The 16291-nt window shown below is 29.1% G+C and overlaps 1 protein-coding gene across 4 annotated transcripts in view; it reads right to left on the minus strand.

Annotated features, from left to right (window-relative positions):
* Positions 1–2649: 2649 nt before the first annotated feature.
* LOC135139246 (F-box/WD repeat-containing protein 7-like) overlaps positions 2650–16291 on the minus strand; it is a 43512-nt gene continuing 29870 nt past the window's right edge. For all 4 annotated transcript variants that reach the window (XM_064069403.1, XM_064069406.1, XM_064069405.1 and 1 more), the window contains 3 exons: positions 11196–11421; positions 10759–10969; positions 2650–3886 (listed from right to left, as the gene is read on the minus strand). In XM_064069403.1, the coding sequence (XP_063925473.1) occupies positions 3597–3886; positions 10759–10969; positions 11196–11421 (727 nt within the window). In that variant the 3' untranslated portion in view covers positions 2650–3596. The remainder of the gene's footprint in view (positions 3887–10758; positions 10970–11195; positions 11422–16291) is intronic.

Below are 16291 nucleotides of genomic sequence, written 5' to 3' on the forward strand. Positions count from 1 at the left end.
TTTCAACTTTTCCATTGTCCAGTTTTTCGACTTTTCAATTTTTTGTTTTCTCGAGTTCCCGATTCATCGAATCGGGATCTCTTATTTTAGCAGGTGCTAGCCCCGCCCACCCGCCCTCTATTTTCTTAGAAGGATCTCATTTGCCAAAATCAGTCTTATCTTACCAAGTAATAGCCCCGCCCACTCACACTTTTTTTCTTAGAGGATATCTAATTTGCCAAAATCGGTATTATTTTAGCAGGTACTAGCCCCGCCCACCCACCCTGTTTTGTTAGAAGGATCTCATTTGCCAAAATCAGTCTTAAGTTAGCAGGTACTAGCCCCGCCCACCCACCCTCTCTTTTCTTAGAGGATATCTCAGTAGTTGTCAAAATCAATCTTATTTTAGCAATAACCTGAATTTTTGATTTTTCGATATTTCGAATTTTCAATATTTTAGTTTTCAATTCTTTCAATTCCTCTATTTTTCCGTTTTTCGACTTTTCGAATATAAAATATTTGATTTTTCGGTTTTGCGATTTTTAGATTTTCGAATTTTCGGTTTTCCGATTTGCCGATTTTTCAATTCTTTCTATTCTTCAGTTTTTCGATTTTTCAAGTTTTTTACTTTTCGGTTTTTTAATTTCGGGAGTTTTTAATTTTCGTTACACGAATTTTCAATCTTGTCATTTTTCGAATTTTCAGTTTTTGAAATTTCGATTTTTCGATATTCTAATTTTCAATTTTTTAAATTTCAGTTTCTCGATTTTTTCATTTTACATTTCGATTTTCAAATTTTTAATTTTCGGTTTTTAGATTTTAGAATTTTCGGTTTTCCGATTTTCGCTTTTGGAATATTTTATTCATCGAATTTTCAATTTTTCCAATCTTCAGTTTTTCGATTTTTCCATTTTTTTACTTTTCGATTTTTTGATTTTCCGGGTTTTCGATTTTCCTTACTCGAATTTTCAATCTCAATTTTTCAATTTTTTACATTTCTAATTTTCGATTTTTCAAATTTTCAGTTTCAGTTTCTCGATTTTTCAATTTTTCCATTTTTAGAATTTTCGATTGCATATGTATTCGAATTCTCGATTTTCGAATTTTTAATATTCGGTTTTTCGCTTTTCGAATTTTCGATATTTGAATTTTCAATTTGTTTCCTTTTCGATATCCCGATTTTTAATTTTCTATTTTTCAGTTCTTAGACTTTTCAATTTTCAATTTTTCCATTCATTTTTTGGATTTTTTACTTTTCGATTTCTTGAATTTTCGACTTTTCCATTGTCCACTTTTTCGACTTTCACTTTTTTTGATTTCTCGAGTTCTCCACTCATGGAATCGGGATCCCTCATTTGCCAAAATCAATCTTATTTTACTAGATACTAGCCCCACCCACCCACCCTCTCTTTTCTTAGAATGTTTGCCAAAATCGGTCTATTTTAGCAGGTAAGAACCCGAATTTTTGACTTTTCGATAGTTAGAATTTTGGGGATTTCTCATTTTCAATTTCCGAAATTTCGATATTCTAGTTTTCTATTTTTTCAATTTCTTTATTTTTCATTTTTTCGGTTTCTCGACTTTTCGATTTTGGGATTTTTCATTTTCCAGTTTTTCGATTTTCGATTCTTCGATATTCGAAAATGTGTCCTTTCCGATTTGCCGATTTTTCCATTCTTCAGTTTTTGGATTTTTTACTTTTCGATTTTTTGATTTCTCGAGTTTCCGATTTTGCAATGACATTCTTCAATTTTTAGACTTTTCAGTTTTTTTACTTTTCGATGTCTTGAATTTTCAGCACTTCCATTGTCCAGTTTTTCGACTTTCAATTTTTTGATTTCTCGAGTTTTCGATTCATGGAATCGGGATCCCTCATTTGCCAAAATCGATCTTATTTTATGTAGGTAATAGCCCGAATTTTCGAAATTTCGATATTTTAGTTTCCAATTTTTTCAATTTTTATGTCTCAATTTTTCACTTTCGGTTTCCCGCCTTTTCAATTTAGGGATTTTTCATTTTCCGGTTTTCCGATTCCCGATTTTTAGATTTTCGGTTATCCGATTTTTCTAAATTCGAAAATGTGTCCTTTCCGATTTGCTGATTTTTTCATTCTTCAGTTTTTTTTTTTTGTATTTCAACTTTTTTACTTTTCGATTTTCGTTATTCGAATTTTCAATGTTTGTACTTTTCGATTTGTGATTTTATCGATTTCACAATGACATTTTTAAATTTTTAGACCTTTCAGTTTTTTTTACTTTTCGATTTCTTGAATTTTCAACTTTTCTTTTGTCCAGTTTTTTGAGTTTTATTTTAGTAAGTACTAGTCCCGCCCACCCGCCCTCTCTTTTGTTAGAGGGTATCCCATTTGCCAAAATCAGTCTTATCTTAGCAGATACTAGCCCCGCCCACCCACCTTGTCTTTTCATAGAGGGTACGTCATTGCCAAAATTAGTTTTATCTCAGCAAGTACTGATGACCAACTTTTACAAAATATGATCAAAATTTGGAAACATGACAATTTTGACCATATTCTCTAGGGTTGGTTATGCTTCAAAGAATTTTGGTTTATAGGGTATTAATATAAAAAGACGGAGACATCGTAAGAGTAATTGTTTTATAAAATAAATACAACAAATACAGATAAGAAAATTATAACATTAACAACACCAGACTTCAAAATGATTACATTAAAACTTCACCAACTGAAAATGCAGAATTCTGTTAATTTGAATGAAACCGAAAACTCAGATAATTCTAAGCGTTTCTTCCGTAATTAGATACTATTTTTGCATATAAAACATGAATTCCTAAAGTCGTTAAAATTTCGATTGCCGACTAAACTATGATCGTAAACATTTTGACAATTGCTAATTAAAAATACTTAACTTGAGTAAATAAACTGAGAAAATACTAATTTAATTAAACTAGTGATGTATGATGAAACAGATTATGTTTGACTATTTACAATTATGTTGAGCTATGACAAGAATCTTGAGCATGACCACATCTTAGTTTGTCACTTAGATACACTCACGATTCGCAGTAGATGACACTCTACGACGCCATCTACCGCGAATCCAAGAAACGAAACTAATGTGGTTATTTTACTTAAAATGCCATTAACTTAAAACTTACGATCAGTCTCTCTGGTGCAAATCATGTCATCTTAAATTAATATAGGAACAGAAACATAGTTAACACAGACTGTCCTACAGGAATTTTACAAAACAATAATAACAAACATGGAAAATATTGCAAATCGGTGCTCCCGCACCAGTACGACGACAAACTTACAACAATATTTTGTACTTAAACAAAAGAAACTTCCGGATACAAAACGTAACAGCACCAGATTTGAATTAAAAGTCCTCACAGGAAAATCTTAATCTTCAACAAGTTCACATACTGTTGATGTTACCCTAATTAAACGTAATATCACAGAATTACGCAACAGTGAACTGAATGAGTTTTGCCCAGGTAACTTAAAACTAACGGCACTAATCTCAAAGTAGTGAATTTCTGCGTATGCAGCAACATCAGTAGTATGCTTTGTTCGGTTGTTCAAACGTTGTTCTACAAAAACACGCGCACTCATACAATTTTTTGGAGTCTGTAAATTACCTAGAGATTATGGTACTAGAGTTAGAATCGACGTCAAAGTCTAGCACTAGCAGTTTTGTTTCTTCGGTGCCGTTGCGACTGCCGACCGCGCACACTAGCTTCGTGTCGTTGGCGCGGATGCGCCAAACCACACCACCCGAGCCTCCGCTCTCGAGTGCCACGAGGTTCCGTATGAACTCACCCGTGCGTACGTCCCACAGTTTCACAGTCCCATCGTCGGAGGAAGTTATCACAAAACGATTGTTGAATTGGAGGCAAGTAACGGCTGACTGATGTTTGTATGGTCCTAAAGGAGATCACAAACGAAAATTAATTAATACGGTCGAACTTCCATCAAGCGACAACATAATACCATTATTTAAGGATATTATAGTTGGGCAACAATACGAATTTTACTTCGCCTAAATAATACGCCAACGTATTACGTTTATTTTACTCAGATTATGTATAAATTAGCAAAAAAAAGACAAATAAACGCAGAATTAAATTTAATTTGACAAAATAACTGAAACAACGGAATTGTTTTCGCGTGAAAACATCTATTAATTGCCAAACTTATAACCAAATGATGAAAAACACTGTTTACAACAACAGCCTCCTTTGTTTTTTTTTTTTTAAGAAAATATCGTACTTGGTCTGTTTCTGTTATTGTTAAATTAAATTTAATTTTGCGTTTATTTGTCTTCTTTTTTTTTGCTAATTTGTACATCATGTATCAATAAAATAACGATCACTAGTTAAATTAATCATTTTTAAAGTGGTTTTGCGAAATTTTTCCGGGTGGCCGGTTTTTTTGCCGGTCAGTGTAGTATCAGTATTTTAAATATATACTAATATATCGGGTTTTTATAAACTACAGTTTAAATGACAAAGTAGTACTTACCGTTGTACTACTGTCCGTCTCGTTATCGTCAATAAAATTTTATAGGGTAGAATGAAATTTCCAAAACTATAGAAGTAATTTAAATTTTATATCCTCCGTTTACGGTTTATGCATCCGTGTTGAGTTTTCACCTTAGACTTCAAGATTTTTGGAAAAAAATTAACATTTTTCAATTTATAATGTTATTTAAATGTTAAAAAGTAGCATAGTCCTGAACTTATGATTTATAAATACGCGATTGAGATTTTTGGGCTTCTCGATTTTTCAACTTTAGATGTCTCAATTTTTCAATATTTGAATTTTGAGCGTTCTTAATTTTTCCATTCCTCAAATTTTCGATTTCTCGACTTTTTTATTTTTCGATTTCTCAATTTTTTGATGTTTCAATGATACGATTCCTCAATTTTTGTCTCTCTTCAATTTTGCAGGTTTTAAATATTCCGATTGTTCAATTTTTAAAATTTTTACATTTCTAAACTTTCAGTTTTCCGATTTCTGAAGTTTTTTTTTTCCATTTCTCGACTTCCTAAAGTTTCTATTTTTCACTCCTTCAATTCTTCAATTTTTTGATTTTTTAAGCTTACGATTTTTCGATTTTGTTTTTTTTTAGTTTTTCTATTTCTCAATTTTCCAATTTTTAACTTTTCTTTTCGGCTTCCGACTCCTCAGTTTTTCGATCCTCTGATTTTTCGATTTCTCGGTTTTTCGATTTTTTACTTTTGGGCTTTTCAATTTCTCGATTTTCCAATTTTTCAATGTTCCGATTTTTTAGTTATCTCGATTCTTCTTCGATTTTGCGATATTTTAATTGTTCAATGTTTTAAATTTTAGATTTTTGAATTGTTCAAATTTTGATGTTCCTAAATTTTCAGTTTTCCGATTTCCCAATTAATCTATTTTTGATTTTCCCACATCTCAAAGTTTCGATTTTTCAGTTCTTCAATTCTTCGATTTTTCGACTTTGCTTAACTGGTTTTTCGACTTCTCAATTTTCCAATTTTTTAATTCCTCAATCTTCGGATTTTCGATTTTCAGTTTTTCGTTTTTTAAACTTTAGATTTTTCAATTTTTCAACGTTTCCACATTTTAATTTTTCAATTTTCCGAATTTTTAATTTTCGATTTTTCAATTTTTTGAGATCTCGATTTATCGAGATTCGGATATTTCGATTGTTCAGTCTCTCGATTTATCAATTTGTCGATATTTCGATTTTTTAATTATCCGATTTTTCAATTTTCCAATTTTTTTAATTTTCGAATTTCGATTTCTCGATTCGTTGATTTTTCAGTTTTTCGATTTTTAAATTTTTATTTTTATTTTGATGTTTGGATTTCTCCATTTTTCAATTTTACGATATTTTAGATTTTTCGATTGTGCTTTTTTAGTTTTTCGATTTTTCGACTTTTCGATTTTTGGATTGTTTTCTTTTATTTCTCGGTTTTTTACTTTTTTGATTTTTAATCTATTGTTACTTTTCGGATTTTTGAGTTACTGTTAAACTTGGATTTTTCAATTTTTCGACTCTTTTATACTGCGATTTCTCAATTTTTCAACTTTTCGATGTTTTAATATTTCAATGTTTAAAATTCTGGGTTTTTCGGTATCTCGAGTTTTCAGTTCTTCTATATTTCATTTTCCAATTTTTCAAATTTTGAAATTTTCGATTTTCCAGTTTTTCTTTTTTGAAATTTTTCGATTTTTCAATTTTTAACTTTTCTTTTCGGCTTCCGACTCTTCGGTTTCTCGATCCTCTGATTTTTCGATTTCTCGATGTCTCAGTTTTTGAATTTTTCGATCTTTCGATTTTTGGATTTCTCGGTTTTTCGATTTTTTAGTTATCCGATTTTTCAATTTTTTAAATTCTGAAATTTCGAATTCTCGATTTTTCAGTTTTTTGATTTTTAAATTTTCAAATTTTTATTTTTTGATTTTTTGATGTTTGGAAAAATTGGGATCCATTTTTCAATTTTGGGATATTTTAATTGTCCAATGTTTTAAATTTTAGATTTTTCGATTTCTCGATTTTTTGATTTTTCAGTTTTCCGATTTCCCAATTAATCTATTTTTGATGTTCTCACTTCTCAAAGTTTCGATTTTTCAGTTCTTCAATTCTTCGATTTTTCGACTTTGCTTAATTGGTTTTTCAACTTCTCAATTTTCCAATTTTTTAATTCTTCAATCTTTGGATTTTCTTTCAGTTTTGAGATTTTTCAATATTTCGATTCTTCGAATTTTCGATTTTTTGACTTCTGGATTTTTCGATTTTCAGTTTTTCGTTTTTTAAACTTTAGATTTTTCAATTTTTGAATTTCTAGATGTTTCGATTTCTCGAGTTTCCAGTTCTATATTTTCATTGTTCAATTTTCCGAATTTTTAAATTTTCGATTTTTCAATTTTGGCCTATTTCGGTTTCACAATTTTTCGACTCCTCGATTTTTCGATTTTTGAATTATCCGACTTTTCAATTTCTCAATTTTTGATTTTTTGATGTTTGGATTTCTCGATTCTTCAATTTTGTGATATTTTAATTGTTCATGTTTTAAATTTTTGATTTTTTAATTCTCGACTTTTGATTTTTCAGTTCTTCAGTATTTCTATTTTTCAATTTTTCGAATTTTGATGTTGCTAAATTTTCAGTTTTCCGATTTCCCAATTAATCTATTTTTGATTTTCCCACTTCTCAAGGTTTCGATTTTTCAGTTTTTCAATTCTTCGATTTTTCGATTTTCAATTTTTCGTTTTTTAAATTTTAGATTTTTAAATTTTTCGATTGGTTTATATTTATATTTATCAATTTTTCAACTATTTCATATTTTAATTTTCAATTTTCCGAATTTTTAAATTTTCGATTTTTCAATTTTTTGAAATCTTCTATTTATCGAAATTCGGATGTTTCGATGTTTTGATTGTTCTCTCTCTCGATTTATCAATTTTTCCATTTTTAACTTTTCGATTTTTCGTGTTTGGCCTATTTCGGTTTCTCGATCTCAGTTTTTGAATTTTACGATGTTTCGATTTTTCGATCTGTCGGTTTTTCGATTTTTGAATTATCCGATTTTTCAATTTTCCAATTCTTCAATTGTTGATTTCTCGGTTTTTTTATTTTTCGGTTTCTTAATTTTCCCATGTTTCAATGATGCGATTTCTCAATTTTTGTCCTCTTCAATTTTACGGTTTTTAAATATTCCGATTTTTCAATTTTTCAAATTTTCACGTTTCTAAATTTCCAGTTTTCCGATTTCTGAAGTAATTTTTTTTATTTTTCCATTTCTCGACTTCCTAAAGTTTCGATTTTTTTATTCTTCAATTGTTCGATTTTTTAAGCTTCCGATTTTTCGATTTTTCTTTTTCAGTTTTTCGATTTCTCATTTTCCAATTTTTTAATTTGTCAATTTTATAGTATTTCGATTTTTCGACTTTTCGATTTATGGATTGCTGGAATTTTTTTGATTTCCCGATTTTTTACTTTCTGGATTTTTAATTCATTGTTAAACTTTAGATTTTTCAATTTTTTGACTGTTTTATACTTCGATTTCTCAATTTTTCAACTTTTCGATGTTTTAATATTTCAATTTTTCGATTTTTTAATTTTTTGATTTCTCGGTGTATCGATTTTTCTTTCAATTTTTAAATTTTGTCCTCAGTTTCTGAATCCTCTGATTTTTCAATTTTTTACTTTTGGGCTTTTTAATTTCTCGATTTTCCAGTTTTTCAATGTTTCGATTTTTTAGTTATCCGATTTTTAAATTTTAAATTTTCGATTTTTTGTTGTTTGGATTTCTGGATCCTTCAATTTTGCGATATTTTAATTGTTCAATGTTTAAAATTTTTGATTTTTCGATTTCTCGATTTTTTGATTTTTCAGTCTTTAGTATTTCTATTTTTCTACTTTTCAATTTTGATGTTAAATTTTCAGTTTTCCGATTTCCCAATTAATCTATTTTTGATGTGCCCACTACTCAAAGTGTCGATTATTCAATTTTCCAATTTTTAAATTCCTCAATCTTTGGATATTTCTTTCAGTTTTGAGATTATTCAATATTTCGATTCTTCGACTTTTCGACGTCTGGATTTTTCGATTGGTTTATATTTATATTTCTGAATTTTCCAACTTTTCCATATTTTAATTTTTCAATTTTCGGAATTTTTAAATTTTGGATTTTTCAATTTTGGCATATTGCGCTTTCTCAATTTTTCGACTCCTCGATTTTTCGATGTCGCAGTTTTTGAATTTTACGATGTTTCGATTTTTCGATTTGTCGGTTTTTCGAATTTTTGCTTTAAGATTTCTCAATTTTCCAATTTTTTAATTTCTCAATTTTATAATATGTATTTCGATTTTTTACTTTTTGGATTTTTAATTTATTGTTAAGGTTTAGATTTTTCCATTTTTCGACTGTTTTATACTTCGATTTCTCAATTTTTCGATTTTTAATGTTTCATTTAATTAGTAAAATTCTAGGTTTTTCGATATCTCGAGTTTTCAGTTCTATATTTCAGTTCTTCGAATTTTGAAATTTTCGATTTTCCAGTTTTTCTTTTTTAAAATTTTTGGATTTTTCAATTTTTTGATTTCTCGATTTATCGAATTCAGATTTTTCGTTGTGTTGATTGTTCAAACTTCTCGACTTATAACTTTTCTTTTCGGCTTCCGACTCCTCAGTTTCTCGAGCCTCTGATTTTTTGATTTCTCAATGTCCCATTTTTTGAATTTTTCGATTTTTGAATGTCTCGGTTTTTCTATTTTTTACTTTTGGGCTTTTCAATTTCTGGATTTTCCAATTTTAAAAATCCTGGACTTTCGAATTCTCGATTTGTCGATTTTTCAGTTTTCCGATTTTTAAATTTTTAAATTTTTATTTTTTGATGTTTGCATTTCTCGATTCTTCAATTGTACGATATTTTAATTGTTCAATGCTTTAAATTTTAGATTTTTCGATTTCTCGATTTTTTGATTTTTCAGTTCTTCAGTATTTCTATTTTTCAATTTTTCAAATTTTGATGTTGTTAAATTTTCAGTTTTCCGATTTCCCAATTAATATATTTTTGATGTTCCCACTTCTCAATTTTCCAATTTTTTAATTCCTCAATCTTTGGATATTTCTTTTAGTTTTGAGATTTTTCGATCTTTTGATTTTTCGATTTTTCGTTGGTTCGATTTTTGAATTTTAGATTTTCGAATTTTTGTTTTTTTGATGTTTGGATTTCTCCATTTTTCAATTTTACGATATTTTAATTTTGCAATGTTCTAAATTTTAGATTTTTCGATTTTTCAGTTGTTCAATATTTTTTAATTTTTCAAATTTTGACGTTTCTGAATTTTCAGTTTTCGGAATTCTCAATTAATCTATTTTTTTATTTTCCCATTTCTCCACTTCCCAAAGTTTCGATCTTTCAGTTCTTCAATTTTTCGATTTTTTAGGTTTGCGACTTCGCTTTTTTGACTTTTCGGTTTCTCAATTTTGTAATTTCCTAATTTTTGGAAATTTCGTTAAATTGTGTGATTTTTCAGTTTTTCGATTCTTCGAGTTCTGGATTTTTCGATTTCTCGACGTTCTACTTCTTGGATTTTCAATTTCCCGTTTCTTAAAATTTAGATTTTTCAATTTTTTAACTGCTTTTGCTTCGATTTCTCAATTTTTCAACTTTTCGATATTTTAACTTCTCAATTTTTAAAATTTTAGATTTTTCGATTTCTCGAGTTTTCAGTTTTTCTATATTTCAATTTTTCAATTTTCGGAATTTTTAAATTTTCGATATTCCAATTTTTCAATGTTTCGATTTTTCAATTAACCCATTTGTTTAATTTCTCGATTTATTAAATTTTAGATTTTCCAATTTTAATTTTTAGACAATTTTCCTAAATTTGAATTTTTCAATGTTTTAAATTTTCGATTTCGAGGATTGTCATCAAGAACGATTGTTGCTGTGCCTTAAAATGCCTACTGATAAGCACGTACACACAAGACGCATTTAAGGCTGTTGTAAGCCTGCTGCATTTAATTTTTGCAATTTTAAATTTATTTCTTGATGTCTAAATCATATATCTTTAAATGGTGGTAAATATTTTACGATAAAATATATTTTAGTTTCCAAGATAATAATTATTTAATGATTTAACTACTGTTAATAAAAAAATCACCATCACAACGAGGCGGCAAAATTCACGAAATTTCGAAGGCCAACTTGATGTACACTTGCTAAATCGTTACACAGCGTAACTCAATTATTTAGGCGAGGTTAGAAACGAAATATAAACGTGGAAAAATCCTTACCTGAAAGGGTTTGTAGGCACTGACCAGTCACTATGTCCCAAACTTTGACGGTGGAATCGGCATTACCGGAAACCAGAATGTTATTCCGTAATTCCATACCGGACGTAAGGGACTGGTGACCCATAAGCGTATGTTTGCAAGCTCCCGTTTCTACCTCCCAAACTCTTATGCTTGTGTCTAAGGAGCCACTGACTACGTAAACACCATCAAACTGCAATTTTAACCATTATTTACTCACACGTAAACCACACCACACAGAGTTTTCAAACACGTGTTAATGTATGGATCCTCATTTAAATTTGACGTCATATGGTTTACGGGAGCTCAACGTGACTTAACACGGAACTCGACACAAAACCTCAGACCTTTTACTACGTAATCATGGGTAATACACGTATACACTGATCACTGTTTTTGTAGAAAATATTTTTTTTTACCTGTAATGAATACACACGGTTTGTATGCCCCTGTAACGTGTGTAAACACTCTTCCCGTTCCGGATTCCACACTTTTACCATGTAGTCGTAAGCTCCGGACACCACTAACCGCCCGTCGTATTGAACACATCGTACGGCTGCTAAATGTCCAACGAGAACATGAAGACACGCTCCGGTTTCGATGTCCCACACTCGTAAAGTGGCATCTCGGGAACCACTAACGACCCTTGAAAAAATACACTCGATTAGATTACCCCCAAAGAATTTATGTTGCGTTGTCCATAACCACCACACATTTTTTGTTCAACTTAGCCAAAGCAGGAATAAGTTGATTAACGATCCAATATGACACTGCATCTATCCAAATTGATATACGTGTTCCTGCTACATACATACATATCTTTATTTTAATTCAAGGGTTATCATAAAAATTTAAATTCGCACAATCAAATCTTACAATTTTTTGAAAAATCTGGATTTATTTACCTTTGACTAATTTTTTCATTCACAATTTTACGATTTTCCTTTTTCTTAGGTATAACGGTTTTTTGATATCACAATTTTCCGTTTTTTCATTTTCTTTACATTTTTCAAATTTTTCGTATTACGGTTTTTCATTTTTTGGATTTTTCAATTTTTCAATTTTTTAACTTTTCGATTTTTCAATTTTTCGTTTCCTTGGTTTTTCAACTTGTGGATTTTTAATTTTTTCCCGACTCTTTAATTTCCATTTTCTCTCTATTCTTTCGATTTTTAAGTTTCTCAATTTTTATTCTTCCGATTTTACAATTTTGAAGTTTCTCCATTTTTTATTTGGAAAATTCCAAAATCGAAAAAAGTGGAAAATAAAAAATTGCAAATCGAAGAACTGAAGGAACGAAAAAAATTAATAAATCGAAAAATTGTAAAATCAAAGAATTATAGAATCGTGAAAGTTCTGAAGTCGAAAAACTGTAACAGTGAATGATAGAAAAATTGAAAAATGAAATATCGAGAAATCCAAAAATTAAAAATGGAGAAAATAAAAAACGAAAAATTGAAAAACCGAATAAATGAAAACATTTAAAATCCAGTATGTAATTAAAAAATGAAAAAACTCTAAAATTGTAAATTTGAAAAAGTGAAAGATTAAAAATATTATAATTATTATTATTACAACATATTTCAACTGAAAACTAGAAAAACTGAAAATTCTAAAATTAAAAAAATTCAAAAATTTCACATTGAACAGAAGAAAAAACGGATCGAATAGAAAAAATGCAAAGCCGAAAAACTGTAACATTGAAAGATAGAAAAATTGAAAGATGGAATATTGAGAAATTTTCAAACTGTGTACTTTTCGATTTGTGATTTTTTCGATTTTGCAATGACATTCTTCAATTTTTCTATTTTTCAATGGTTGGATTTTATGATTATTCGTTCTTTCAACTTCCTGTTGTTTCGATTTGCAATTTTTCAATTTCTCAATTTTTTAACTTTTCGATTTTTCAATTTTTCGTTTCCTTAGTTTTTCAAAGTGTTGATTTTTAATTTTTTCTCGACTCTTTAATTTCCATTTTCTCTCTATTCTTTCGATTTTTAAGTTTCTCAATTTTTATTCCTTCGATTTTTAGATTTTTCAAAGTTTTCTTTTTTTATACTTTTTCGTTTTTACATTTTTGATTTTTCAATTTTACAATTTTTAAGTTTTTCCATTTTTTATTCGGAAAATTGAAAAATCAAAAAACTGAAAAAACGGAAAGTTCCAAAATCGAAAAAAGTGGAAAATCAAAAATTGCAAATCGAAGAACTGAAGGAACGAAAAATCGAAACATTGCAAAGCTAAAAATCGGGAAACTTAAAAATCGAAAAAAATTAATAAATCGAAAAATTGGAAAGAAAAAACGAATCGAATCGAAAAATTGGAAAATCCAAAAATTGTAAAATCGAAGAATTATAGAATCGTGAAAATTCTGAAGTCGAAAAACTGTAACAGTGAAAGATAGAAAAATTGAAAAATTAAATATCGAGAAATCCAAAAATTAAAAATGAAAATAAAAAACGAAAAATTGAAAAATCGAATAAATGAAAACATTTAAAATCCAATATGTAATTCAAAAATTAAAAAATTCTAAAATTGTAAATTTGAACATATTTCAACTGAAAACTAGAAAATCTGCAAATCAAAAATTGAAGAAATGAAAAATTGAAAAATCGAGAAACTGAAAAATCTAAAATTAAAAAAATCCAAAAATCCAAAAATTTCACATTGAACAGAAAAAAAAACGAATCGAATACAAAAAATTGCAAAGTCGAAAAACTGTAAAATTGAAAAATGGAATATTGAGAAATTTTCAAACTTTGTACTTTTTGATTTGCAATTTTTTCGATTTTGCAATGACATTCTTCAATTTTTAAAATTTTCCGTTTTTTTACTTTTCGCTTTCTTGAATTTTCAACTTTTCGTCCACTTTCGCCTTTTCAATTTTTTTTACTTTTCAATTTTTCTGATTTCTCGAGTTCTCGATTGATCGAATCGGGATCTCTCATTTGCCAAAATGGGTCGTATATTAGCATATACTAGCCCCGGCCACCCACCCTCTCTTTTCTTAGAGGATATGTCATTTGCCAAAATCAGTCTTATCTCAGCAAATACTGATGACTAACTTTTACAAAAAATGAAAATTACCTAAAGCCATTTTTTCGTTGATTTGTTTTTTCAGAAGTCATTTTTCGCACCTAAATAAAATAGACCATTTTTGGGATATCCTAAAAAGTTTATTAATCATAGACCGAAAATTTCGAAAATATTGGTCTAGCACCATCAATAGACTATTTTTTGAATTAGCTCGTCGATATCTGGATCTCAAGATTTTTTTGTGGACTTTCACGCAACTTTGCCAAAAGTTCAAATTTTCAAACTTTTGAAATTCTTTATCTTTTCTTTTGCACCTTCGAAAATTACCTAAAGCCATTTTTTTCGTTGATTTCGATTTTTTTTAATTTCGACCCGTTTTCGACCAATTTCGAAAACGACTTGGAGAATTTTTTTGTGGTGTTCGACCTCCAGAAATTACTTTAGGCCTCATTTCTTCAAAAACTCCCAACATTTTTCCAGAATCGTCTAATAAAATACCTCAATTTTCAAGATTTTTAAAAAAATGATTTTCAGTACCGAAGTAGCTGCCAAGGTAAGACTGATTTTGGCCAATGAGATACCCTCTAGGAGAAGAGAGGGCGGGTGGGCGGGGCTAGTAGCTGCTAAGATAAAACTGATTTTGGCAAATGAGATACCCTCTAAGAAAAGAGAGGATGAGTGGGCGTCATTAGTACCTCCTAAAATAAGATCGATTTTGGCTAATAACATACCCGCTTAGGAAGGAAAGGGTGGGTGGGTGGGGTTAGTTCCTGCTAAGATAAAACTGATTGTAGCAAATGAGAGATTTCGATGAATCGAAAAAATTGAAAAACTGAAGAATGGAAACATTGAAAATTGGGACATCGAAAAGGAAACAAATTGAAAATTCGAATCTCGAAAACTCGATGAATCAAATAAATATTCGAAAGCGAAAATCGGAAAATCGAAATTTCGAAAACTGAAGATTGGAAAAATTGAAATATCGAAGAATTGAAAAATGAAAAATCGGGAAATGGAAAAAGAAACAAACTAAAAAGTCGAATAACGAAAATTTGATGAATAAAATATTCGAAAAGCGAAAATCGGAAAACCGAAAATTAAAAATTTGAAAGTACAAAAATGAAAAAATCGAGAAATTAAAATTAAAATAATTGAAAACTAAAATATCCAAAATTAAAAATTAAAAGATTGAAAATTCGAGTAACGAAAATCGAAAACTCGGGAAATCAAAAAATCGGAAAGTAAAAAAGTTGAAAAATCGAAAAACTGAAGCATGGAAGGATTGAAGAATTGAAAAATTGGCAAATCGGAAAGGACACATTTGAAAATTCGAATATCGAAAAAATGGAAAATCTAAAAATTGGAAATCGAAAAACCGAAAATCTAAAAACCCGAAAATCAAAAATTCTAAAATCGAAAAGTCGAAAAACGGGAAAAATGAAAAATAGAGGAATTGAAATTGAAAAAATTTAAAACATCTAGTTTTCGATAATCTATATCGAAAATTGGAAATGAGAAAAATGGAACATTCAAAATATTGAAAAATCAAAAATTCGGGTGATTAACTGCTAAAATAAGATCGATTTTGGCAAATGACATACACTCTAAGAAAAGAGAGCGCGGGTGGGTGGGGCTAGTACCTGTTAACATAAGACTGATTTTGGCAAATGAGATCCCTCTAAGAAAAGAGAGGGTGGGTGGGCGGGGTTACTACCTGCTAAAAATAAGATTTTAGCAAATAACGTAACCTTTAAGAAATTTAATTAAATTATTTTAGAAAAGACACTAGAGGCTCCAAGTATTTTCAAAATCTTTCCAACCAGGAAAACCTAGAACTTCAAAATTGTTTTAAATTTTCAAAAAAAAAAAAAAGAAACGGGGTCCCAAAATTAACTCAAAAACAGATCAGGTCACAATTTTCCAAAAATACATCAAACTCCCCCAAAATTGTTTTAAATAAGTTACAAAAAAAATCTCCATGGGCTCCTAAAGCAAGTTTTTCAAAACTTCTCCTTTACGAAGATTTCGACCTTCGACTACCTTCAAAAATTACCTAAAGGGATTTTTTTGTGAATTTGAACCTACAAAATTAGCTTTCAGTCTCATTTCTTCCACAAAAAAAAAATAGAATCTCCCAATAAAATATGGCGGTTTTTTGGATTTCAAAAATTGTTTTTCAGACCGATTATTTCAAAAATCTTGTCCTATAACTTTAATTACGCAATATTTTCCGAATCAGCACGCCGAGATTTCTATCCTAGAATTTTTTGTGAATTTTTAAACAAAGTTTCAAAAGCTCGACTTTTTAAAATTTGTGTTTTACGAAAATTTCGACATTATCCGACCACCTTCGAAAATTACCTAAAGAGATTGTTTGTGAATTTGCACCTACAAAATTAGCTTTCAGTCTCATTTCTTCAAAAAAAAAAAGTTTAGAATCTCCCATTAAAATATGGCGATTTTTAGGATTTCAAAAATT

The sequence above is a fragment of the Zophobas morio genome, unplaced genomic scaffold, assembly GCF_036711695.1.
Source record: "Zophobas morio isolate AGI-343-1 ecotype UQ-CSIRO unplaced genomic scaffold, CSIRO_AGI_Zmor_V1 ptg000031l, whole genome shotgun sequence".
NCBI lineage: Eukaryota > Metazoa > Arthropoda > Insecta > Coleoptera > Tenebrionidae > Zophobas > Zophobas morio.